At 45.1% G+C, this 27,837-nt stretch overlaps 1 protein-coding gene across 6 annotated transcripts in view; it reads left to right on the forward strand.

Annotated features, from left to right (window-relative positions):
- The window catches only part of Gpm6b (glycoprotein M6B), a 156,765-nt gene that overhangs the window by 125,474 nt on the left and 3,454 nt on the right, over positions 1-27,837 (forward strand). For all 6 annotated transcript variants that reach the window (XR_005973258.1, XM_041640020.1, XM_041640015.1 and 3 more), the window contains 5 exons: positions 15,293-15,479; positions 18,160-18,316; positions 22,677-22,848; positions 25,554-25,627; positions 26,803-26,868. Coding sequence is in view for 5 of the 6 variants with exons in the window: in XM_041640020.1 (XP_041495954.1) it covers positions 15,293-15,479; positions 18,160-18,316; positions 22,677-22,848; positions 25,554-25,627; positions 26,803-26,868 (656 nt within the window). In the remaining variant the exon portion in view is untranslated. The remainder of the gene's footprint in view (positions 1-15,292; positions 15,480-18,159; positions 18,317-22,676; positions 22,849-25,553; positions 25,628-26,802; positions 26,869-27,837) is intronic.

Raw genomic sequence — 27,837 nt, forward strand, 5'->3', positions numbered from 1 at the left:
CAGTTTGCCATTCTCCCCTCTGGGCTCCAAATTAAAAATTACTATTTTTTGAATTGTAGGCATAATGAGAGGTTCAGGCTGCTCATAGAATCAGGTTGTCGGTGATATTGCAAAGAAGAATTCTGGGCGCCGTCAGGCTCTTGCCTGCAATAAAGAAAATCTTTGCACTTGATTTGAACATGAAATTTTAAAGAATGATCTTCCAAGATCCTGAAGTGGTTTGTATGTATGCGCTGTTTTAACTTTCATATGCATTTACATCAATCCTTGGCTTCTCTGGTGCTAAATAGATGTCTGAAGTCCCATTTGTAACTAGAGCGACATTACCCCGGACAGTGTAAAAGATGATGGATTAGGTCACGGAGGGAGGAAACCTGGCGCCCAGCCATGTCTTCATCTGCCCAGGAGATGTCTCCCTGGGTTTTGTTGGCTCCAAAATCAACATAGTTTTGCCATCCCACACTTAAATTCTAAAGCAGATGGTATGAGAAGGAGAAACCAAGAATTCCATATGGCTCGTGTGTCTTTTCTTTCTTCTTTTCTTTTTTTCCCTTTCCATACATAGTCGCAGTTTCTTTCCGGGGTGGGAGGGGGACAAGGAGGTGTTGACTGACCTGGCTGACCAGGAAGTCTTTGCCAAAGAAAAATGCCTCTCTCACCCATACAGTTACTAGCAGAGACCACCTTACCCCAACTTCATGTTTCCCACCAGAAAAATCAGGTTCAGTCTTTTGCATTGATTCCTCTCCCATAGCTTTCCTTTTTCTTTCTTTCTTTCTTTCTTTCTTTTTTTTTGACTGTAACTTCTACAGAAGTTACATTTTTAAGACTTGGTTGTTACTCTTACCATTACCTCCCCACCCTGCCGCCCCCAGACAGGCTCTTCTGCAGCCCATGCTGGACCTGAACTGTCTATGTAGATGAAAGTGACCTTGAACCCCTGATCCTCCAACTTGAACCTTTCAAGTGCTGCCACAGTTTTGTTTTATTTCATTTTATTTTTAGTTCCTTTGAAACAGGGTCTGACTATGTAGTCTTAGCTGTCCTGGAGCTCTCTATACAGACCGTTCTGACCTCAGACTCGTAGAGATGCACCTTCTTTTGCTTCCCAAGTACTGGGATTAAAGGCATGTGCCACCACACCTGGCTCTGTGATAGTTTTAAATCCATTTTTTTCCTTATGAAGACACGTGAGTAAGAATGATGGACGGGGAAGTTGTGGGGAGCTTGGGGGAAAGACACAAGTGTATCCCATCTTCCTCAATATGTGTCCAGGATGGTTCTTCAACACAGGCTGCAAACTAGCCAACTAAGAATGGCTGTTTATCTGTAAATCTGACGTTTGGACTTCAGTCTGAGAAGTAAAGACCTCCACTTACTTCACCAACCTCCAATTCTTTTTTCTGAATGTTGGCCGGTGGTGGCTCCCACCTTTAATCCCAGCACTTGGGAGGCGGGTCTCCGTGAGCTTGATGCTCGCCTGCTTTACAGAGATAGGTCCAGGACAGCCAGGGCTACACAAAGAAACCCTGTCTTTAAAAAAAAAATCAGCCAAATGGAAACTACTCTGATGCTTGGATTAAAATTCCATAGGTAAATCCAGATGTCCAAACAAGGAGCATGACCTCTTGTTTGTGTAATAGGATGACGAGTGTCGGGATAGGCAAACTTGAGGATGGGTTGGTGCCCAAGCTAGGCAACTTGCATTACCGAGAATGGATCCCTAAGTAGCTGTGGAGGGTTACTGAGAGTGAGTGCCTGAAGGCACCTTGAGGTCACTATGGTGATTCAGTTCACACTCCCAGAGGCAGTTCATCTGCCCCCTTCACTGCTGACCTTGGAACTTCTCCCTCAGGATCTGCTTCAACCTGACATGGGGGAGGGGTGCTACTGTCCCTTAGGACCACACTTTCAGAACTTAAGGATGTATGGCCACTCTGTTTTAGGGTCGTATCTTCAAACACTTTAAATGTATCTCAAGAGAGAAATCCCTTTCTTACTATTTTGACATGCATCAGGAACATGGTACCTGTCTTGGGTGGGGTTTCCTCCATCATTGGAGGGGGTGGGCATGTCGTGTAGGTTCTGATGGCACTTGTCACTCTGTTCCCTAGAGTGTAGGTAACTGTAGCTTTCTGAGTGTGTACATCAGAAGCTGGGGAAGCTCTCTGCCTATGATATGCTTCTAGCCACTTGGGGTTTTCTGGTTCAGTGGACGTGAAGACGATGAGAGCATATCGTAGCTCTGATTCACTCTCTGAAGTCTTCTGCTTTCCGGGATTTGTTTGCTTCTTATTTTTATAAAATGATATCTGTTGTACAGTAACTATTCCATGGCTTAATTAGAAAAAAAACTATAATTAGTCATAAAGAAAACTCTCCTTGATTGTTTACAAACATTCCAATTTGGGGCTGCTATTTGGCCAGTACGTGTGCGGCACTTGTTTGTGTCACAGTGGCCCAGTGAGTCCCCATGGCATCAGCTTACCTGGCCTCTTACTCTTGTGTATGCTCCTTAGCTTAGAGTAGGCAAGGAAAGAAAGTAAAAGCGGGGAAGACAATCAGCCCTGGATGCCAATCTGGAGCTGTCTGTCAGGCACAGCAGATAGTGTGAGGACCACAGCTTAGATCAGACAGAATGAGCTTTGCGAGTAGTGGTCTCTGCTCGCTTACTCCTACTGCTGCTGCTTCACAGTTTTTTTTTTTTCAGTGACAAATATTTCATTTTGCCTTGGCATCTTTTGACCCTCTTGGAGGTAAGGGGAGCTATGGCTACCATGGCTGGGAAGAAAGCATTGGCAATGTGAGTCATCCCACCTCTTCCTGCTGTGTCCTTTTGGTCATTCCGATTCACTTCCAAATAAGTCCCACACAAAACCAGTTTCTGGGTCTGTGCCAGGATGATACTAAATGGAATGCTCCCCCTCTCAAGAAGTCGTTTCGATAGGTTGAGCCTTTCTCTAAAACTTATGCTTAGATTTTATCTAGACATTTCCAAGGAGTGCTTTTGCCCTAGGAGAGTAACGCCTGTGAAGAAATGCCTGCCTAATAGGAGACACATGGCAATAGAACTCTCTCACTTTCCCTTATTTTCCTGTGCTTCCCGTGCAGTTTCCTGGGGGAAACTAATGGAAATTTCCATGGGGGGTTTGATACCACCCATTGTGTTTTGATAAAATTGTATGTGAACCAGTCATACCCATTACAGATGACCTGTGGCTACTTGCCCATAAGATAGATAGATAGATAGATAGATAGATAGATAGATAGATAGACACATACATACATATATACTTATGTACGTATATATACACACATTGCTTTAAAGTGGCAATAACAAGCATACATCGATGCAGCAAAATACCTGATAAAAGCAGCTTGAAAGGGTTTATTTGGGCTCGTGATTTGAAGATGTAGACCAACCGTTCTCAAGCTGTGTGTCAAGACCCCTTTGGTGGTCAAATGACCCTTTCACGCAGACCACCCAAGACCATTGAAAAACACAGAGATTAACATTATGATTCATAACAGAAGCAAAATGACAGTTAAGAGGTAGCAATGAAAACATTTTATGGCTGAGGGTCAGCACAGCATGAGGAACTGTATTAAAGGGTCACAGCATTGGGAAGGCTGAGAGCCGCTGGTGAGGCCATCATGGTGAAGAAATCATGGTAGCAAAAACATGAAACAGCTGGTCCCATTGAATCCCTAATGGAGGATCAGAGAGAGTTAAGCGGGTGTTGTACACGTTTTCTTTTATATTCAATCCAAGACTGCAGCCCATGGGATGTTGCTACCTTCCCACCTCAGTTAACCTAATCTAGAAACCCCTGCACAGCCCTGCCCAGAAGTTTGGCTCCATGATGATTCTGGATTCTGTCAAGTTGACCATCACCCTGAGACTATTTCAAGGGTTTAAGTCTTTGCTTCCTTGTGTACTAAGTATGATGATATTTTGTCATGCCCAAAGATCACCAAGCCCTCTTTAATCCCTTCCTTGTTGCTCCCTCCCCAAATCAACCTCTGCTTTGCCTTCTCTCTGGATTCCTGTGCTTTTCCTAGAACGGCCTTACAAACATGGCTTCATGTAAGTTCTCTTGCCCTTTCTCATTCCATTCCCACAAACTGGCATGTGACATTGATTGCTTAATAGCTCTGTGGCTTTGTCTGATTTTCATCCTTCCTGCTTCCCTTGAAGACGCCCTGTCCCCTTTGAATAAAACTCAGCAAGGCGGATTCTGCCTCCACCCACTGAAGACTTCAGCTTTGCACCCACTCGGGCCCAGCCCACACACCAGTGCCAGATGACTCTCACAGGCACATCTCTGATCATGTCACTTGCCTGCACACAAACCTGCCCCCTCTCCTGCTTGCAAATGAAGCCGAAGCTCAGGCTGGCTTGACTGCCTCCTACAGTTGGAGGAGGGCCCACCTGCCTTTCTTTCCAACTTCTCCTAACACTACCCTGGTGTCCTTGAGAAACTCAGCTAAACCTTGGCTCCCACACCACGTTGAGACAGCACTCCTTCCCCAGTGCCTATCATGGAAACATATGTGCTTCCCAAGGCCTAGCTACACAGTCTATCCATAGACCCATTTGACAGTAGCTCACACTACCCAAGGACATCTATCCCGTACCTCCCTCCCCACGTCCCTATGCTGCCTCTCTTCTTACTCTCATGGAAAGTTCTGTACTTGTGTGTTACTCCCTCACCATTCACTATTAAGGACCAGTGTTGGGAAGGGCTAATGAGTGTCTTCTTTCTTGGATTTATTTCCCAGCCTCCGAGCTACATCCTCAATTCAACCTACATATTAAAACAATAATGAAACCCATCCTATGTTATCCTAAATAGCATTTTCAAAAGATATTTAGTGAGAAGAGTAAATACTGTTGTTGTTTTTGTTTCATCTTTCTAATATGGGACTTAATGTGAGGCAGCTAGATTCTGCCTCTGCCTCTGTATTCATTCAGTGCTATCTTGGCTTCTCTTGCTTTAATTTAGATAGATGGAGAAAACTCCATCTCACACAGGTATGAGGTTGGAGGAGAGTTTCAATGGCCTTTTAAAATAATTTTGGAATTTGAAATTCTTTTCTGCCTTTGACAAGATTAACCATCAAATAGCAGTTTCTTTGTAAAGGAATATCTTATCACACTTTCTGCGTGGTGCTCAGAGGACAGCTTGTACAAGCCATTGCTCTCATTCCACCGTGTGGGCCCCAGGGATGGAACTGGGTCATCAAGCTTGGTGGCAAGCACAACTTGACCCATTGCTTTATCTCCCTGGCCTAAGTAGTAGTTTCTTAAAGAACGGTTCACAGTGTGACATCTGAAACCATATCGATGACCCTTTTGTATCCCGATCTATTAAAATTCATTGCTGTAACCTGGACTTTGATTGGCTCTTATATTCAGAAATGTTTTTTGTAAAGTTACACACTTATTATTTGGAAAACACTAGCAGTGTGTATGTGCTTATGTCTGAATTCCCAATATTGACACATTTTATTAAACCACATAAAATCCCATGTCTCCATATCACTGCCAAGACTTCATCCTGAAGTCGTCTGAGCTAAGGAAACTGTCATTCTCACTGTGGCAGGTACAAGTTTCCCCAAGTTCATTGGCAATGGATACCATCAGCTGCTTCCTTTGAAATGACAAGCTGTTCGCTTAGTTCACTTCCCAGAAAATGTCTTCCAAATAACTATGTCTGAGTAACTACAGCCTGTCAAAGCTTCTTTCTAGAAAATGAAAAACAGCGTTCCATGAGAAAAGGTGCTAGGTGGGTTTGTAACACAATCGAACCAGAATTTCCCCAAAGGTTACGGACATCCGGTGATGTGCGATGTCTATCCCAGCGCTCTGCGCTTCCTCCGCATTCATGGTACAGAACGTTCTAATAGGCGGTCTCGGGGTTGTGATTAAATAAAAGTCCCATATTTTAACATCTGTGGCACTGTAGATGGACGGACGTCTGCTTTGTACCGAGGATGCTTTGGCACGAAACCAGCTCCGCAGTTTGCTTTCTCCTGCCGCGATGCTGAGTGCTGAAGAATGTGCTTACTGCACTTCGGAGCCGCTGCCTGCTTTCTGCTGCGGCATCAGCGCTTTTCCTGCGCAAAGGTCACTAGAGCGGCAAAAGTAAATATCGCCTTCGTGATGTTCGAGAGTTTGGACCCCGCGGGCCTCCTGAAAGGGCCTCACAATCTCTCAGGGCTCAATCTAGCTCCTTTCAAAAGCTCTACCTTCCTGGCTTGGTCAAAGGGTGGGGGTGGGGGTGGGGAGCTGGCAGACGTGCACCAGAGAATCTTCTGGGAGCTGGTCAGAAAAACAGCAGTTTGCTTATCTCCGTGGAATTACACAGACTGAAGTGTGTGTGTGTGTGTGTGTGTGTGTGTGTGTGTGTGTGTGTGTGTGTTGCGGGGGATGCACTTGTGGATGCCAGAGGACAATTGCAGGTATCATCCCTCAGGTACCACCCATCTTGTTATTTGGAGAAAGGTTTTCCATTCATCCTGGCGCTGTCCTAGTAAGCTAGCTAGACTGGCTGACGAGCAAGACCAGGGGAGCGGCCTCTCTCTACCTCCGCAGCACTGAAATTAGAAAACTGCACCTCACATTTTCACATGGCTTCTGGAGATTCAACTCAAGGACTCATGGTTGAGCGGCAAACCCTTTACTGCCTGAGCTTTCTAGCCCCTAGACAGAGTTCTGCATGGAGAAGTGTGCCAGCCGCTGTTTTTCTCCAGTGGAGCTCTGAAGGCTCTTCCCAAAAAGGGTCCGGTGTAGTTATCCATAGGCTCTGCCTTCGGGACTTGACTTAAACGAATGTGGGCGACCATGTGCTAATAAAGCTTTATTTATGGGTGCACAAGTTTGAATTTCATATACGTTCCATATGTCACAAAATATTTTTTCAAGCCTCCCCCTTCTGTCCCATTTAGACAAGATTGGGCACACTTAGGGGTAGTATGAACACAGAACAAAGGAATAGCCCAAACTGGCCTTGAACTTGTAATCTCACTGCTTCATCTTCTTTGTCATTTGGTTTCTGTCCTGTACTACCACAACTGGCTATCTAGAAATGCAAAAATCATTCTTCATTTGTAGCTGTAAGAAGAGCAAGCCAGATTTGCCCCATGGGCCAGTTTGTTGGCCTGTGTACTGTATCCTTGGTTTTCCATTGAAATCACTGGGAAAGCGGAAAGGCTCGAACAACAAACTCTGCAGTTTCTTATCAACAGGAAATTCCAATCTAATTGATCCAGGCCAGTGGAGCCTAGACATTAGGATTTCCAGATAGTGCTAATGTGCTAGAAAGAGCAAGAGCTGCTGTTCTAGCATGCTAAAAAAAAAAAGTAAATTTTATTGTAAACATTTTTTTTCTTTAAAAAAAAAAGAAGAGATGGATCAGCAGTTAAAAAGCATTTGCTACTCTTTCAGTGGACCCAAGTCTAGTTCTAAACATAGATATCAGGCAGCCTACAACTACCTGTAAGTCCAGCTCCCGGAATAGATGCTTCTAGTCCCCATGGGGCACCTGCACTCACGTGTACATACATGCGTGCATGCATGCATGCATACATACATACATACACACATTTTTTTTAATCTTAGACAACTGGTGAAAAAATCAAATCCTAAGACCAAGGTTCCAGCATTGTAACCTCAGAGCCGGGTTCTTCACCCTTAGCATCAAGTGCAGGCACCGCCCTCCAAGTATATGAACCCCAAACTAGCTCCAGACATTGCCCAGTGACTCCTGAGGAAGAAGAAGGCCCCTGGTTGACAGGTCTAAATAATGTGACTTTTTGTTTAGAATATCTCAGGCATTCTTCTCTTGGACTATATTGACATTCAGGGCCTGATAAGACTCTGTCGTGAGAAGCTAGCTGTCTTGTACACTATAGAATATTTACAGCATCCCTGACCTGTACCCACTAGATGCCAGTAGCATCCCTACTGCCAGCTGTTACAACCTAAAATATCAATAAACTGCCAGATGTCCCCCTGGGGCACAACCATCCCCTCTGAGAATGCTATTTAGCATCCCGGAGGCTTCTGCACACTGTCGTTAACTGTGCAGGATTTTAGCTGCTTCCATTTCCCCGTAGCTGGTGGTCTGAACATTGCAAAAATAACTCCTTTCCTTTTTAATTTTGTATCTTGGTAAGGGGGCAAGGCATGCCCTGGGTAGAGGGGAGTATGGTGTATGTATGTGTGTGACATTCATTCCCTGGGGAAGAATCTGAGCCCTTGTTCCCGCTGGCCCTCCTTCTGAGCCAGCATTAAATCTGCAGCCAAGATCATGGATGACTTGGGCAAATCACTTGGCCATTATGAACTCACAGCCATGGCAACGGCCATCAGCAAGCCCGAGGACAAAAGGTGTTTTATTCTGTTGTTCTGCACAAAAGGTTCTAGGGATGCGGGGGACAAATGGCCATTGACAGTGAGAGGCATTGATGTGTACTTTTTTCTCATTTCTATGTGCTTTATATTTAAACTGTCTTAGACCAATAACAGTGGAGCTTTTGTGTGAATCAAACCTAAAACTATCTTTACACAGAGACCTCCTAAACAAAAGCTTAAGATATTAGCTCAGAAGAGGTTTGGGAATTTGGTGAAAGGGATTGAGAATTACTAGTAAAAACATGTTTGAAACCCTGGCATTTTTTTTCATTTTAATATAAGATCACAGCAATAAGAACTGTGGGGGGCAGCGCTTTTCTTGTCCCTCCGGTTTGTGGTAACTAATATAATGAATGCTGATTTGAAGCTTGGGAAAATTCAATTCTGTGGGTTTGCAAGTGTACTGAAGCAAGACATTACTCTTCCTTAACGAGCATTGGTTTTTCACAGCCTGGTCCTCTGCTGATACAGAACGCCACCCCCATACTTCAAAACACTTGCCTGGGACTTCCTAACCGGGAAGCTAGGCTGAACCTGAGGCCCACTCCCTTTGCCGGTATGCACACCTGGCACCTTGGTGGGGGTGAGGGGTGCATGTAAGACAGCTTTCTTCAGTGGTCCCAGATCTATTGTTTCAGCCCCTGCCTGCATCCGGGTAAAGGTAGTTTTAACTGTGAGCAGTGCTGAGGCTATCAGGGCTTCCTTGTTTCCCAGAAAGCACCGGAGTTGCAGTCTTTCAAGACAGCAGAACAATTCAGAACATTTTCATTTTGTTTTTCTTCCTGGGAGCCCCAAAACTAGCCATTTGGTCTAGAAGTGGCTAGAATGTTGTGATCAAATCCTAGGAGGCCTTTTTTTTTCAGGGGGTGAAGTTCCAGGTGCTATGTGAAAGTAGGCATTTTACGTGGTCTCAGAATACCACATCTGATCCAGAGGAGATGGAATTGCTGACTTGGATGGCTTCTCCAGCCTCTGCATACCGCTCCAGGAAGAGGGGGGGCTCGCTTAGCTGATTGGTAGAAGCTACCCCCAAGATTCTGCATAGCTCTGTCACTCCGAAATTCCCCACTTCTCAAAGCTACAGTTGTTCCTCCCAGAACCACCCTGTGCAAGGCACTTCCAAATAGCACACGTTTCCTCCCTCTCCCTCTGCTCCTGTATCACTTCTTGGCTTGGGGGCTAAGAGTAAGGGAAAGAGAGTGCAGCCTGGACCGGCTTTGAATTCACACTTCTACTACAGCTTCCTGAGTGCTGGCATTAGAGACGTCAACTGCTAGGCCCAGCTCTTAGCTCTTCTTGACCCCTGGAAGTTTTTGTTGCCGTCCAGTAGAAGCTGTTGGCCTCAAGTTTAGCGTTGCTGAGTTGCAAGTCATCTTGCATGACCCCGATCTGTTTCCCTGCTCTCAAACATTGAATGGCTCTGTGTGATTCTGCGGATGCTTTTGTTGACACAGAAAAGCAGCTGTTACCTCAAAGTGAGAGCTCATTCTAGAAACGAATGTGACTCACCATGTCCCAGGAACACAGATTCAGACCCCTAAACACTACATTCCAACATGGTAATAGTTTTCATTTTTTTTTATAGTAACAGAACCAAAGGGTTTTTTTTTAATACGTAGGTGAGGCTGGACTGTGGTGGCACACACCTTTTATCCTAGCACTCAGGAGGCAGAGGCAGGTGGATCTCTGTGAGGCTACAAGAGCAACTTCCAGGATATGGTCCAAGGCTACGTGGAAACCCTGTCTCGAAAAACAAAAAAGAAAAAACCCAAAACCCTAGGTGAGAACATCAGACGGACAGATGGCAGTCGAGGGTCCGAGAAGCTATCTCAGTGCTTTGGGTTGGTAGAGGCTAGAATCTAGTTGTATATTTCAAAAGGATCTACCTAGTAAATCATAGAGGGAAACATTATATCAAACACAAAGGTGGCCAATGACAGTTAAGAGGACTAAAGATAGACCAGGTTTATTTGGCTTTGGACCTGCAACATTCCAGGTCTCTACAATCAGGGAAACTAATCAATCAGTCAGTAGAATCTTTGTCTGGAGTGGGGTGGGTGGAGGGCTTTTGAGACAAGGTCTCACTCTGTAACCCCTGACTGGCCTGGAACTCACCATGTAGGCCAGGCTGATCTTGAACTCACAGAGATCCCCCTGCCTCTGCCTCCTGAGTGCTGCAATTAAAGACGTGTACCACCACACCCAGCAGGAATCTTTTAGTACATTCAAGAATTAGTAAAGAGACCTGATGGCCCCTACATGATCAAGCACCTATATACGGTTATGTTCTTACCACTCCAGCTCTCGGTGAACTGTCTCTGGCTCATTTCCCCCTAGTGGTCTTTGAATGGACCTTGTTCTCTCCCGCCACAGGATTTTCCTTCATGTTCTTCTCACTCCCTGGATCACTCTCCCTCTCCATCTTTCCCTCCCTTTACCTAATTCATTCTTGGGTTTAAGTTTGAGACACCATCACTAATCACCTCCTGAAACCTGAGTTGTCCCCACTGTTCCTTTTCCTCACACTTTTTCATTTAAAATGGTTTAATGACTTCCTCACCCTCCATAAACTGCAAGCTTCAACAGAGTATAGATCACACATATCTTAGCTCACCACTGGGTCCCTAGCACCTAGCACAGGACATGAAAGGCATTCAGTAAACACTGTCTACCCTTTGAAAGGCATGGAATAGCTGGCCAGCCTTGATTTGGTCCAGGATCCTGCCTCACAACAGGTCCAATAAATAATACTGTATTCCAAAAGACCCCAGCACTTGTAATAATGGTCAAGGGAAGGGACTTCTTCAGTTGGAGTGAAAGCCAAGCTGTGCCTTCACATAGACCTATGCTATCATAGCTGCTTCTTCAATGATTTAGAAATTCTACCATTAGCCAAGGATAGTTCTTCATAGCCTGCTTCCACCATCTTTATATGTATATTGTTCCATACACTCTGTCCAGTTGTCTTGTTTCAGGCAGAAAGCTAAATTTCATCTTTGTTCTTCCTCCATCTTGACCAAAAGCAAGAACTGTTTTATGGAGTTCGAGTTCATTATGGTCGAATTTGGCTTGGCGTAGAAGAAAGCAGCTGGAACTGGCCCAGTAAGGAACTTGTATCAGGGTAACTGACCTCAAAGTTAGGCTTCCAAGAGTGTTGAGGGCTTCTATGGTAGGTGATATAGGTACGGTAGAGAGCAATCCAATTAGGAGTAGCTGGAAAGTCACCACACAAAGAATTTTAGTTTTTTAGATAACTGGGCAACATAGCTAGATTAGGTTCTATGTCCACCTGTAGTAGTATTCCTTATCAGTTTTTTTCCCATGTCACATATAAAAACTTTCTAGTTGCATTGTCTGGTAGAGTCTGTAAGAGTTGTATCTGTGTGTGAGGAATAGAGATGATGAGTGTGTGGTTTCAGTTTGGAGGGAGTCATGGTTCCCAGCCACAAATGAAGCCGTCTGCTGGAAATGCATGCTGGTCAAGATTGGCATTCGCTGATGTGGTTGTGATTTCCCCCAAGTCCCTGAATCCCTGGTTTCCCCTGCTGTGACAAGGCTAGATCCACAACACTCAGTAGATGCTGTCTCTAAGAGTGAGAAATTGCAAAGAAACATTAGCCTTGATCGAGTGTTGAATTTGGGACTGAATGCCATTGTTCTTATAACCCCACTTGTGTTTTTGAGCCTGGGAGCAGCTGTGATAGTTCCTTTGAAAAAAGGCAGAATACTCTAAGCCTCTGGATGAAAGAGCCTTTGAAAGCAGCCACGGTGGATTTGGGAGGTTGTGCTCCATTGTTAAGGGCTGAATGAATATGCTATACTGTAACACTTAAACCTAACTCCTAATGGCAAGAAAAGATGTGGCTTGTTAAAAATATATGTGCACCCAAACTATCCCGAAATGAAGGAGCGCTTTATCAGGTTATATATCATGATCATCACATGAGTGAGGAAGCCATTGCTGTACAAACCTTCCTGCCCCATCTCCAGTATGAATTACTTTCCCTTCTGGTTTCCCCCCTTCCTCTTCTCTGCTTTCTGCCACTGGTCCTCCGGTAGTCTGTATCCTGACCCTCGTGATGCTACAGTTCTGACTATGCACCACTAGATAGCTGTGAATGTGATTCAACACAACACAATAAAAGTTACTTGAAACATGAGGGTTTATTAAAAGTTTGTTTTGTAATTCAGTTGTGCAATTCTTGAGTGTGAGCTTTGTAAATGACAGGCTTGTGTTGTGGTGTTCAAAGGGTGCATGTGCCTGAGCGAAGTTTATTCTCTGATGCAGTATCAGACTGATCTTGAAGGTGAAAGTATCTTATTTTGGATGTGTGTGCCCAGTGCTAAGCACAATGCTTGACACTCACCCACTAAGTCTTCAAAAGTACCTCATGAATGAAATCCAAGGGGATTTCATTGGGTTCAGTTAGGACCCAGTTCATATTAGAGACAAGCAAATAAATGGTAAGTCTGAATTTTGTGATAATGAAACATGGTATATGTGCAACGTCCATTATGGCAGCCACTAGCTCTGGTGGTTACCCAGGGAACGTGGCCAGTGTTACTGGGGAAATGAAGTTCTCTTTTCACTTCATCGTAACTCGCTTAAATTTCAATAGCCACATGTGTCAGTTACTGCTTGCTCAGCTGGCACGGTCCTGCAACCATACAGCTCTAATAAAGGCCAGATACAGCAGCAAGCATCCACCCTGTCCTTCATGTTATCATAGAAACGGAGAATAGGAGGGGATGGATTGTTAATGATCCAAAACACATTGCTCTATCTTTTCTTTATCTTTTGGGACAGATCAAGGCCAAGGATGTTGTTTCTTTTAGTTTTAGGAGGCTGGAGAGAATTTGCATTCCTTCCACTCAATCCCCAAGAAAGTCATGTATCCAAAAAAAAAAAAACTGAACAACTCCAACATCCATGTTCATGTTCACAAATCTCAAGTGTCCAGACTTCTTTAAGGAATTAACTTGCTAATGAAGTTGGAACCGTATCATGCACTGGCTCTATTTTATGAGGCTTTGCATATCTGTTTCAAAAAGTTGGACCAGCCGGGCGGTGGTGGCGCACGTCTTTAATCCCAGCACTCGGGAGGCAGAGGCAGGCGGATCTCTGTGAGTTCGAGACCAGCCTGGTCTACAAGAGCTAGTTCCAGGACAGGCTCCAAAACCACATAGAAACCTTGTCTCGAAAAATCAAAAAAAAAAAAAAAACAAGCAAAAAAAAAAAAAGTTGGACCTTCCTGAATAAAACTGGTTGTCATTTTGAAATAGGAGGATGCAAGGCTCCTTGGGAAAACCCTGATATTTTGCATTTTCTAATGAGCTAAAGGGCAGTTTCAGAAAGCAGAGCAGCCAGTCACTTTCTGTGGTAGAGCGAAATGAATGTTGCCTTCACATGGTTCTGCTGGCTTTGCCATCCCTGAATCCTATGAAGACCATTTGATGGGAAGCCTTTTAAGTGGCTTAGTGCGCTTACCCCGAGCTAATGAATTGCCCTTAATTGCTGTTGAGCATGTTAATGCATTTAAAGTTGAATTTGCTCTGACAGGCCATTTACTGGAGGGTCTGGATAATATAAACATGGATGGGAGGTCAGAAGTGCTACAGACTTTATCCCCAAGGCCAGCACTGTGATAACTAGAAGATAAATGTCTCTAAACTAAAAATGTTACCTGGCCATGGAGGTCAGGCAGACCTTTATGAAGACCTTTATTTCAAGGAAAAGTTTCTCTAAAAAAGAGATAAAGGGACCAGATAGTTTGCTCAGTGATTAAGAGTACTTCTTGTTGCAAAGGGCCTGGTTTCCATCTCCAGCACCTACAGGGAGGCTCTTCACCTCCTTTGGCACGAGGCATGCAATGCACAGAGGTATATGTACATGCAGGCAGAACACTCATCCACATAAAATAATAAAAATAAATCTCGTTTTAAAATTAGATAAACGTCTCACCTTCTCTATACCAAGTGTGAAGTCTGACTCTGTCTCCTTCATTTCACTTCATAGAGTCTCATTTTGTCCTTTTCCTCCCCTCTTCTGTTTCTTTTTTTCCCTTCAACTACTTAAAATCCCCTACTGGGTTTGGGTTTCTGACTCTAAGCATGTGGCATGTGTGTTAAGATGAAAACTGGGGAGGAGGAGGACTGCAAATGAATTGCTTGTACTGCCTAGGTTGGAGATGGGAAATTTTTATTAAACAGCTGAGGTAATTTCTGGTATCATTTGGAAGCAAACTTGGGTGGACCCTCTTGGATGGATGTTGGCGACTTAGTACTTCAGTACCTTTGAGGCCCTTCCCGAAATGATCCCCTTGGTATTTTTCCAAACCTGGCAACAGTCTAATTACCACATTGGATTCTTCCAGGCTCCCAGGACAACAAGGGCTTGGGGAAAGCCATCAGGTGCTACAGCAGTAGATGTACTTGAAACCCCAGAAGGCTGGATTTCGAGAAAACCGGACTGTGGCTTCTCTTCATGGAGACACAGTGGCTCTACAGTCCTCTCCTTTGTCTTTCTCAGTAGAATGGGTGCTCCTATTATCAATTGGACAGGTGCCCCTCTGCCTCACAGTCAGTCAGGAAGCTCTCAACTTAGGTTATGTCTCATAAGTGACAGTTGATGGCTGTCAACTCACTACTTTGGGAGACTCTGAATTACAGGTGCACTTTCCTTAGGAGTACCAGGGTCCTCACTCACAGAATGTGATACCATGGCAACTGCCCCTGTGGTCCTTGGGGTGTTCACATATTAGTCATAGAGCTGAGAAGGGTGATGGAGTTAGATATGTATATGCAAATGGTGGCGTTCATGAACACCAGAGGCATCCCTGCCCATCATGGTCGCCTTTTTCTCCTTTGGTCTAGGTTGCTTCGAATGCTGCATCAAGTGTCTGGGGGGAGTTCCCTATGCCTCCCTGGTGGCCACCATCCTATGCTTCTCGGGAGTCGCCTTGTTCTGTGGCTGTGGGCATGTGGCTCTCGCGGGCACCATGGCAATTCTTGAGCAACACTTTTCTACCAACACCAGTGACCATGCCTTGCTGAGCGAAGTGTGAGTATCCTCTTCCCTTTAGACATGTATTTAAGATGCAACCATCTCAGTGTTTTTTGACAGGCTACCCTGACCTCGAGCAAAAAATCAACACCTTTGATTAAAGCTTGCTATATTCAGGTAGAAAAAGTCCACAAGGGATTGGGATGTTGTTGAGCTGGTAGAGTATATGCTTCCATGCACAAAACACTGAGATCCATCCCCAGCTCTGCAAAGACTGAGCATGCCTATATTCCCAGCACTCAGGAGTAGAAGCAGAAGGCTCAAAAGTTCAAGTTCATGGTCATATTTATTTGTATACAAGAAATTCTCAGAGAATACTTTTTTAAAATATTAGAAGTTCAAAGTCATAGCAAATTTGAGGCCAGTCTTGGATATGAGACCCTGCTTCATGGAATAGAAAGGAAATGGGGGGGGGGATCCATGATACAAAAAAAGGAAAAGGCCAAGAATGTAGTGGGTATTTGAGGCCCAGGGTAGATTCTCCTTTGCATATGACAACGTGTACATAGTCCACACAGCAGTGGTAGATGTAGGGACTGTAACACAGCGACAGTTGTCATTGTTCCCATGTAACAATAACCCTCTAGTTTACCCCCTGAAATGGATGCTCTGTGGAGGACTCACTCAAGTCTAAGTCAACAGGAACAGTATTTCCACATCAATTCCATATCTGAGCAGGAGATCTAAGCCCAGAGCATCCCAATGCAGCAAAGGGGAAGTTCTGGAAACAGCACTGGCCCTCTGTCTTCCTACTCTGCAGTGATTCTCAGGGGAAGCTCAGCAGGTCTCAGGCTTGATTTCATGACTGCAAACGCCACTGCCATATGTACTTGCTGCAAGTAGCTTCCCCTTGCTCGATTCCTTGGGTCTTTTTGTTTAAGTTCTGAAGGTTCCATGTTTGTGGGTTGTACTTGTGAAATAACCGTCAGAGTGGCAAAGGCATAAATGACCATTTGTGGGATCACGATGAAATGACTTTTAGTTTGGACATTGATGGTCTTGCTATGGCCTTGACTGCCCTTGGCCCTGCTTCTGCCTCCAAATACTGGGATTACAGGTATCAATTACCAGGCCTGGAAAACTTCACATTTTAAAATCTGTTCACGAATCGCATCTAAAGAAACGAGCAAGGATGAGAAAGCTGCATTGGGGGGAAATCAACCCATACAAATGTGCGTAACGAATGCATGTGTGGAGGGCTGGGGCCATAGCCTGATCAGTAGCATGCTTGCCTGATATGTGTGAAGCTCTGGCTTGGATTTCAAAGCACTCCACAAACAAGGTCCACACACCTGTAGCGCCAGTGCCCAAGCGGGTGGAGGCAAGAGGACCAGAAGTTTAAAGTCATCCTCGGTGTTGAGGCATAAATATGTATTGGAGCCAGATGAGAGTGGCCATGGCTCAGGAACACAGATGTAAGGTCAGCCCAAATTCCATGTCCCAGCATGAAAGCAGCTTCGTGTTTTATAGTAACAATCAAGAAGGTCACAGATCAAGTCACTCTTCAAATGCATTGATGCAAACATCAGAGAGGCAGGTTACAGCAAAGCAGCGACCCTCTGTTGATGGCCTCAGGGACTATCTGATGGCACTTGTAGCTTTTGGTTGGTGGAAGTTAATGCTCTACCAAGTTAAGACATTCCAAGGATATTTTTTTTCTTTTTATCTGTTAGTCATGGGGCGTTAGGTCTGGCACAGAGGTGGACAAAGAATGGCTATTTGGGGGGATTAAAGATAACCCAAGATAAACTGCAATTAGGATCTGGACCTGTCCAAAGTCACTAATTACTAACCACTTAATAAGCCTTGTAGAAGCTCCAGTTTGAAATGGCAGTATCTTTCTGTGAACCTTTGCTTACATCAGTTATGTAGCAAGTTTAAAACTCATCTGGGATACATGCCATCTTGTGCTTTCTTGAAAAAAAAAAGATGTACAGAAATCTACAGAAAAAAATATCAGGAAGGGAGTATTAACCCAATTAGCTAGTGATCTTAATCCACGGCTCTCAAACTTCCAAGCAAGTTTACAATCAGCCCATGTCTCACTGCAGAGAAGCTAACGAAATCTCTTGGAGGTGTTGTCCAGGTACCAGTAGCTTCTGAAACAACCCAGGTGATTTCAGGGGGAGCCAAAGCCTGAAGATCTGCCAAAGTTGGGAATGAACTTTCTGTAACTTGCCTGTAAGGGGACAATCCCAGCACTTGTGTAACAAAGATCTGCACAGATTTCTCCTTAGAGATACCCTGAGGGCTGACTTAGGTATTTTCTCAGAATAGCATCAACTACCAAGCCTGGTTGGGAAGCATTTTGATATGTTTGGAAAAGCATGCTGTCTACTGAACCAGGGTTCAAACACCTACTTTGGCACTGTGTGACTTTGAGTGGGTAGCTTGACTCCTCAGTGTTCATGCTCCCTGTAAAAGGGAGATATAAACATCCATCACACAAGACTCCATCAAAGGAAATGCTTGCCCGTTGCTTGAGAAGGCTGGCTATCTCGCCCACAGACCTATCATGGAAAGACCTGGGCTGCTAGAATGGGCAGAGATGTCCCTACGGGCTGCTCTATGGGCTGCCCTATGGGCCTTCTGAGGCCACCAGACATGGCACAGGAAGGGTGTCTCGTGTCCCTACTCCACAGTGCTTCTCACGTTTGCAGCCATCTTCTTTTCACAGGATCCAGCTGATGCAGTATGTCATCTATGGGATTGCATCCTTTTTCTTCTTGTATGGCATCATTCTGTTGGCAGAAGGCTTTTACACCACAAGTGCAGTGAAGGAGCTGCACGGTGAGTTTAAAACAACTGCCTGTGGCCGATGCATCAGCGGAATGGTGAGTACTAAACCTGGGTACTCGGCAGAGCCATGCGTGGCTGCGTTTCTTTCTACTAGGAAACTAGGAGCTGTTCAGGGAGGGTCCATGACACAAATACTGTTCTTACCAACATAGCCATAGGGATTTGAAAACCTTTGTGTTGTTGAGAAAATTTGTGACTGGTAGTATTAAGCCAAATATTTCCCTTTTGCCGGGCTCTGTTCTAGAGGAAGATAAATCTTCAAAGCCAGGGTTAAGAACTGTTCAATCACGAAGGTAAAACTTGACATATGGTAATGCGCATGTGTGTGTTGCCCTGGGAATCAAACCCAGAGCCTTCTGCATCCTAGGCAGGTACTGTACCAGCGAGCTACGTCCCATCACTTATACAGGTTTTACACATGATATATCCCTATCCAAATGTTGCCCAGACAGCTGGACGTGTCGCTAGTTATTGGAAGAATGGTCAGATGTAGAGAAAATATTTGGAAGTTGAGAAAAGTACTAATGCTGAGGAAGAACCGTGAGGCATGATGTGGGCCCTCCCAGGAGGAAAGCATCAGCCCGCAGGCCAGGGCTGTGGGCTTCCTACTGTATAGTAGTGATGTGATTGCACCCCACTGCAGGGGAGGTGGAAGATAGTACTAGGAAGGGGAAGATGTGGGTCTGACTTCCAGCACCAGGGTAGTCCGCTGTTCACAGCAGTTTCTGTGAAGGAGACATGCTGATTGGGGTGGAATTCTTTGTGACTTGACGATCTGAACCTGGCCATGAATGATATTATAGGTGTTATTATATTAAGTTTCTTAAGGTAAATGTGGGGCTGGTGGGATGGTTCAGTGGGTGAAAATGCTCACCGTGCATACATACTATTCAGCCTGAGTTCAAACGTGAGAGCGCACAGTGGAAGGAGAGTGGGCGATGGTAGGGTTTGGTGCTATTGGGGTGGATGCTGGTAGGGGTGGGTGCTGGTGGGGGTGGGTGCTGGTGGGAGTAAGTGGCACCAGGCCAAGGGACAGGAGCACTGAAGTGCAAAATCAGGAAGGGCTTTATTAAAGCCAGAGCAAAACAGAGGAAATTGCTTCACATGAGATCAGGAAAGAGGAACCAGTGTGAGCAGGGGAGGCTCAGAAAAGTCCAGTCCCATGAAGTCTGAACAGGAAGAGTGGAGGTGATGGGAAAGACCACCACTTGGAGGAGGGGTAGGGAGCCAACACAAATGAGCCTTGAATTTCAGGTTGGGAATGGCATCGGTAGGCAAAGACAAGTGGGGTCGTGACAGCATCAACTCAGTAATCCTCAGATCTGGCCAGTCACCTAGTGGTATGGAAGAGGAATTTGGGAAAGTGAGGTTGTAAGAGGCCATCTCAAGATTCAAGTGAGGCAGACCGCGAAGATGCCAACTGGACCCTGACATTGGAGTAGAGGAGGGGATCTGGGTGTGGTCATGGGTGGGATAATGAGAGGAGGAAATGAGTGACAAGTCTGGCTCCAGTACTATGCTAAGGAGCTGTGTGCCATTAGGGTGGAGAGAAATTGGTCGCTTCACTGTGACCCATGGGGGCTTACTACAACCTTGGAGGATCACGTGCAGTTAGCCAGTGTGTCACCTACAAGCTTGAGGCCGGGGCTTCTGAGAATGGCTGGGAGTTACCTATCTAAAACTGTGAGCAAATTTCCATCAAGGTTTGTGGAGGAGTCCCGAGGTACCTCACCATCTCCTGGGTAGGTTCAGAAGCCACTTACAGACAAATAATGCCTCTGAAAGTTCAAGAAAGAAGGAGCCAAGGAGCTGGATGCCTGCCAAGGGTCCAGACCATTTGCTGTATCAGGTCCAGTCTGTATGTCATTCCTTCCATTAATGGCCTTCTCACCATTATAGGAGCCCACCTCCTGAAGGCTCTTGGCAAATGGTACCTGAAGATGCCTGGACAGCCTACAACCTTGCCCTGACCTCCATTCTGCTAGTTCTGTCCAGGTGGCACCACAGTCGGATGGTTGTGCCTCAGGCTCCTGCTTTCTCTTGTGCCACTGTCCTCCCACAGGGACCAGCCAGACTTCACTTCCCTCAGCATAAGATAAGGCCATGAACAGCCTTACTGAAAGGAGATAGCACTGTGGCCACTGTTAGGGACGATATGGCTGTGGCCCCGCCTCAGCCGTCTCTTTTGGCTGGTCTGGGACCTGAGACTTGCTGATTAGAGCACACTGGATAGGTAGTGGACTCCGGGATGTGCCTTTCTCCGACTGCCCAGCACTGGGGGTACAAGTGTGTACTACCACACTCGGCTTTTTATGTGGCCACTGGGGACCAAACTCAGGCCCTCACGCTTGGAGCAGCAAGCACTTTACCAGGTGAACTATGTCCCCAGCCCCGCTTCAATTTCAAAAAGGCTTATATTTATTTAGTGGGGTGAGGGCCATAATAGCATATATCACATATATATCACATGATGCATGTATGGATAGCAGACGGCCACTTGCCAGGGTCAGTTCTGTCCTACCTTGTGCTTTCTAGGGTTTGAATAGGTCACCATCAGGCTTGGTAGCAAGTGCCATCTTACTGGGCCCCCACTTCGGTTTTTAAAGGCTAGATTGACAGGGAAAACAAGCTGCAGGGTTGCTGGTACTGCAGCAGCAGCAGCAGCAGCAGCAGCAGCAGCAGCAGCTGAGGAGCAGAGGAGGAGCAACTGAGGAGATGGTACTGCTGTTTGCTGAGGAAGACCTTGCTTTCCCCAGACCTTTATGGGAAACACCTACTTGCCTGGGGCGGGGAGGCTACACAGGATTTATCTTGTTGGGAGGAACAGCTTCCGGAGGGTGCATTCTACCAGCATTGGTGTGACCTCTGGGACCAGGACCCTCTGTAGGAAGTAAAGACTCACCAAGGTCAAGAAACACCAGCCCCTTCTCAAGTCCCTGTGGTGTTATTAGAAAGCCCGTGAAGGGGCATCAGTTTTCTGTGGCTAGGGAAAGAACAAGAAAACCTATTCTGGAACAGGCAGCTTGGAAGCCTTAGGGAGGAAGAGGAGGTGTGACCCTGAAGTGTGTTCATTTGAACAATTTTAGCAACGCAGGTGCTTCAGAAACTGACAAGGTCCTTGAAAGAACAGGACAATATCCTGTATCTGCAGTTTCCCAGGGTGGCCAATAGGGGGCAGAAGTTTGAACCTGATGTCCAGGTCATTCTCCCTCTGGAGACTCTCCTATGGCATAAAGTTAGGTGAAGATGAAATAGAAGAGGAAAACGAGAATCTTAACAGATTCATTGTGCTCATGACTGTTTGAGACTTTGGTCAAAGTTCAAGATCTAATACTTCTAGTAAGTTCTCTGGATCAGGAACTAGCAGAGTTCCTTTGGAGAGAAGACTCCCTTGGTAGTTGCTATTTTCCCAGACCCACAAGCAAGGTAAAACAAGGAGAAGTACTGAGAAACCCACACAATGTTGTGACTCCGTGACCTCTAAAGACATCCTGGACCTAGCCCACATTTAGTAGGATGCTGGGAGTTTTCAGAACTGATGTTTTGAAAGAATATCTCATAGGCTGGCCCAAGTGTGCTGGAGTGTGAGCCCAGCTTTATGCAAAGTTGAGGTAGGAAAATCAAAAGTTTAAACAACTTAATGAGACCATTTTTTCAAAATAAAAATATAAAAAGGGAACTGAATGTTTATCACAGTGGCAGAGCATTTGCCTAGCACATACAAGGCCCTGTTTCAATTCCCAGTACAAACACAACACAAAAACAAACAACAACAAAACACAAGCCTCACTCAGGCCCGGGAACTAACTAGCTGGAGGAGTAACATCACCTCTTGGGTTCTCACGACCTGGATTGTTACAAGAGGAATAGGAGGGGCAAGAGACATGCTCAACTGGACGGTCTTGAGTTTGAAACTCATAACAGTATAGAAAATACAGGCAGGGGGATCCAGCTTGGAATCCTACCACTGGGAAGGCAGAGACAAGAGGATCCCTGGGGCTCAATGGCCAGCTAGGCCAGCCTACTATTTGGTCTGTTCCAGAACACTGAGATACAAAAAACAAAAAAAAAATAAAAATAAAAATAAAGGAAAGCACCTAAGAAAGAGGAAGTCAAGTTTCTCCACAAAGTGGGGGGCTGAGAAAGTCTGCAGGTCTCCTCAAGCACTGGGGCACTGCCACGCTAGATTCTCCTTGTGGGGCTTGACAGCAGTGCCTCCCCTGCTCCTCCATGCTGAGCAGATGTTTCTTCCTCACTTGCATAGCCAGGCCAGGTCCCTGAATGCATCTTGTATCCCATGGGTCCCACACTGGGCAGAAAAGTGCTGCCCTTCCTCTGAGATCAACCTGCCCATATCAGCGAGATTCTTTCTCCCTCTTCTTCTTTTCTACCTAGTTCGTTTTCCTCACATATGTGCTGGGAGTGGCCTGGCTGGGTGTGTTCGGGTTCTCTGCAGTGCCCGTGTTCATGTTCTACAATATATGGTCAACCTGCGAAGTCATCAAGTCCCCACAAACCAACGGGACCTCCGGTGTTGAGCAGATCTGTGTGGATGTTCGGCAATATGGTACCTCCTTTCAATCCTGTCCCCGTTACTCCTTCATTGTCTTGTGCCTGTGTGGGGGTTGTAATTAGCAGGTAGACCTCTTTTTCGTTATCATAACACATTTCCTGCCCTCATGAATTCTTCACACTCTGCTCTATTTTCTGGAGGCAAGAAGCCCGGGACTTGCTAGAGGATGTTATTTGAGATTTGTAAAAATATTTTTCAAGAAGCTGGGTGGTGGCGCATGCCTTTAATCGAGCACTTGGGAGGCAGAGGCAGGAGAATCTCTGTGAGTTCTAGGCCAGCCTGGTCTACACGAGCTAGCTCCAGGACAGGCTCCAAAGCTACAGAGAAACCCTGTCTCAAAAAACCAAAAACAAAAAAATTTTCAAATTAGGTGCATACTTTAAAACTAAGTCTTTCATAACTGAAAACTACTTTATATAATGCAGTTCAATAAAAAAAAACTTTTAGATACCCATTGTAAGAATATTTTTCAGTTTTTCTTTTCTGCCTTCTTCTTGTTTTTATTCTTATCTCACTATGTAGTCCAAGCTGGCAATCTGACCTTGAACCCATAGCCCCCTTCAGCCTCTTGAATGCTAGGATCCTGGCATGTGCTCCCTTGCCCAGATCTTTTCACTATCACTTTTCACCTAATACATTTGCAAGCCTGGCTCTTTAAAGGGAGTCTTTTTTACATGACCAATTGCTTCAACTTATCTGTACTGAAAGAAACATAAAATGCAGATGTATTTCAGAGTCGCCATGATGGACTCTGGGAGAGCAGCGTTCGGTAGTCAAAAGCTAGCTCAGCTAGTTTTTTCTCACAAATGGGATCCTTGGAGAAATCCTCAAAGTCACAGAAGGAGCCACTGGGACCTCTAACCAATTAATTTGGGTGGAAATTGACTTCCTTGCTGAGGAAAAGCCACATCCTAAAGAGGGAGTATAATTACTGCTCTAGATAGGATGGTAGAAAATGTGTTCTTGCCAGAAAACAGGGAGGAAGAGAGCTTTCCATTAGAAATGAATACGGAATGTGTCCCGGACAAAGATGGCGCTTTCATTTTTACATAGACTTTCTGATGGGGCTTCTTCTCAACATCTTATCTTACAGCCTGGTATAAAACCTGCCTAAAAGTACCCACAATAGATCTCTTCTCACAAAGATTCGGCCTTAAGATAGATTTAAAGGGCCTTGGGCTCGTTTCTAAAGTACTCATAAAGCTGGGTGTGCTGGCACCTGTCTATAATCATAGGTGTCAAGAAGCTGAGGCAGCAAGATTGCCAGTTCCTGGCCTGCCTGGGCCACCGAGTCAGACCCTGCTTCAGAACATCAAGTTTCCCTAAAGGAATATGTGCAATAATCTCTGCGCTCCTTACAAAGAACTCTTGTTGCCATGGTAATGATTTTTTTTAAAATCCTGTCTCTCCCCAGCTGGTTATTTTTAAGAGTACTTGTTTGAGTTAATATTAGAGATGGGAGAGAATGAGGATTTAACAAAAATCCCTTACGTCCTGTGAGAAGGGGAAACCGAGCCGTACTTAGCATTTAAGCACATCCCATGTATTAAAGAGGGAAAGGAACAGTAACCCAGTGGGCAGTTGTCACTGCAGAGAACTCAAGAGTTACAGCTGGAAGAGTCCACCCTGTGCTCCTGTGGTCAGGACATGTGACCTAAGCACTACTATCATGCTTCATGAGGGGGTTTCCCTGCAAATTCAATTCACTACAGAGTAAAAAAAAAAATCTAGGCTTGAAAATGTGGGCCAGGCATGGCGATGCACACATTTAATCCCAGCATTCAGGAGGCATAAAGGCAGGCAGATTTCTCCAAAACCAGACCGGTCTACATAGCTAGTCCCTGACCAGCCAGGCTACGTAGATACACACCTTATCTCAAAACTAACTTAAGATAGATACATACTCTATCTACAAAACCAAAATAAGCCAGGCAGTGGTGGTGCCTGCCTTTAATTCCAGCACTCAGGCAGAGGCGGGTGGATCTCTGTGAGTTCAAGGCTAACCTGGGCTACAAAGAGATTCCAGGACAGATTCCAAAGCAACACAAAGAAACCCTGACTGGGGGCGGAGGGAGGGACTAAAATAAAATCTGACACTTACAAATACCAAACTCCATTGACAAGGTACAGTCTGCTGGTGAAAAATGCCCAGCTGTTGAAATCTCACATGGACTAGGGAGAGTGTCTTTGTTCTTGCTCTGTTGCCCATATAGAGCATAGAGCATATTCTTGGTTCCTCATTGCCTGAACCTCAAATACAAGGTACCTTGATTGAAAAGGAGCATAGCTAACAGCTGTAATGAATCCAAAGTTGAAGGCCGGGCGATGGTGGCGCACGCCTTTAATCCCAGCACTCGGGAGGCAGAGGCTGGCGGATCTCTGTGAGTTCGAGGCCAGCCTGGTCTACAAGAGCTAGTTCCAGGACAGGCTCCAAAACCACAGAGAAACCCTGTCTCGAAAAACCAAAAAAAAAAAAAAAAAAAAAAAAAAAGTGGAAAGGTCTACTAACATGAGGTGAGCTGACACTGTAGCAAAGTGGTTGAATGTGTGTAGCCTGTGCAAGAACCCTAAATTCCATCCCTAGCATTGCGGGTGGGAGAGACCACCACTAGCACAACAAAACTAAAGCAGCCCGAATTGAAGTCAAGGCGCTGGGTACTACATCTTGTGCTCATGGTCTGCTGGGGTTCGCTTTGCAGGTATCATTCCTTGGAATGCTTTCCCAGGCAAAATCTGCGGCTCTGCCCTGGAGAACATCTGCAACATGAACGAGGTAAAGAAGCCACAGTCCCAGCACCCGACACGTGCTGATTTACACCTTGAGCTGAGAAACAGGGCTCTAGATGGTAATCAAAGTGCTATGAAAGGCAGGTCTTCCATGTGAACTGTTGAACTCTGTGTAACCATCACTCTGCTTTCCACTGACAAAATTAATGTTCACTTCATATGGTACAGTCCATTTAGGAAGGATCCTTAAGACCGTGAACTTTTATTCTCTGCAATAATTTGTGATCCCAAACCTAAAAATCTGAGGAATGATTTTTAGGAATATTTTCAGAAAAAAAAACACTTGTCACAGGCAAATTTAGTTAATTCTATTTTTTTTCTTTTTAAAAAAGTCTGTGGCTGGAGAGACGGCTCAGTAGTTAAGAATACCTGGTGTTGTTCAGGAGGATGCAGGTTCAATTCTCAGTACCCATACTAAGTAGCTCACAACTCTCTGTCAAATTCCAGTCCTCCAAAGACACCAGGCATACATGTGGTGCACTATTAATATATATGCATACAAAACATCCATACCCACAAATACAATTAAAAACAATAAAGTATCCTAAATTTGTGTGTATGTCCTATATTTTAGTAAGAGAACAGAGCTAATCGTTTCTATTTCCAGAACAACTTGTTCTGAGGCCCTTCTTTCTTCATTTTAGTCCTTATTTTGCAACATACCCTAACACTCTGAAATCAAACTTTCTTTAACACTATTTGTCAGCTGTGGGCTTACAACTGGTTATGAAACAAAAATCTTCAATGCACTGGTGAAGTGTATATATCTAAGAAAACATTGACATCTGTTTGGAAAGCACCAAGTTAGAGAAACAACTGGCCTCTACCCTATCTGACTTGTCCATTTGTATAGCCATAGCATGCATTGTTGGCTCAGTGCAGAGCCTCCTAACCTTGGCTGTGCATTGCAGTCATTAAGGAATCACACTCCATCCATAGTTGAGGCCCAGACCTTCGCTATTCCAATGTGATTGATCTGGGGTGCAGCCTGAGAATCAGAAAGGCTTGAAGCTCCCACAGTGATTATAAATGAGCCAGGGCTCCAAGGACATTTGAGCCTATACCCAGGCTAGCAGCCAAGAGCTGTGAAAGAGAGGAAAGCAGCATGTAAGGCCCTTCACTCCACACAAAATGTTCATGGTGTACCCTATTCTTTCCTAGTTCTACATGTCCTATCACCTGTTCATTGTGGCTTGTGCTGGAGCTGGTGCCACCGTCATTGCCCTGGTGAGTAACTATCCCAGAACTACCCTAGTGGAGCACTCCACCCCCTGCCTCCAAACCAGATTTCCCTTTCAGCTTTTACCAGGAGAAGCAGCAAAGGATCCGTGTGTTCAGCTGTGGCTAACTGTTCCCTCTGTAAACTTACCCAGTGTCTAGTTTGCAGGAAGTAGCTGCTTTGGCACCAACTGATGCAATTTGAACACTGGAAAGAAGAGGGTACCAACACCTGCTGACTAGGCATAGCCTTATGGCATTTAGCAATTATTCCATGGCTTCATTCATGGACAGACTCACGTGAGGCACTGCCCATTTCTTTGCAAAGAAATCTGGACTTCTAAATAGAAATATAATATACATATATAAGTGATCTCCTTATGTGCAGAAATAATATTCTAAAAAGTCAATTCAAATGCTAAATTGTATATATTGAACACAGCATGTTGGGGAAATACCGAGTAGCCTCTGGATCACATTATTCCATGTAGATTTCAGTGTAAGACACCTTAGTTAACTCATTACTACTGACTTCAAGGCCAGCATTACTATCATGCATGCCTGGATAAAGGTTCTGTCACACACATTATCTCTGGATGGCACTAGCACACCTTTCTTAGGAGCTATTTTAGCAGAACTGGCACCAAATAGTATGCTTGTTTACAGTGTGAGCACAGAGAAGACAAGGAAGCCTCACCTCAGTAGACTTCAGCTAGAACTGTGCACACCAGAGGACTCAAATCTTAGCTGCTCTGCACATGGCCAGTCATGGGGGATGAATACTGTTTTGGGGGTTACATATTATACCATGTAGGTGAACTTGGAATCTGCACATAATGAGAATCAACTTACAAGTAAATGGGCTTTCATGCAGGTATGTGTATAACTGGTGGTGGTGGTGGGCTTGGTTTTATGACTTGTAGAAAAGTAATTTAAGATCAGGAGAGCAAGGAGATTTCAGCCGCTTGAGGATGGCTC

The sequence above is a fragment of the Microtus oregoni genome, unplaced genomic scaffold (assembly GCF_018167655.1).
Source record: "Microtus oregoni isolate MIOR12 unplaced genomic scaffold, Mior012 000061F_ref0000440, whole genome shotgun sequence".
NCBI classification, from domain to species: domain Eukaryota; kingdom Metazoa; phylum Chordata; class Mammalia; order Rodentia; family Cricetidae; genus Microtus; species Microtus oregoni.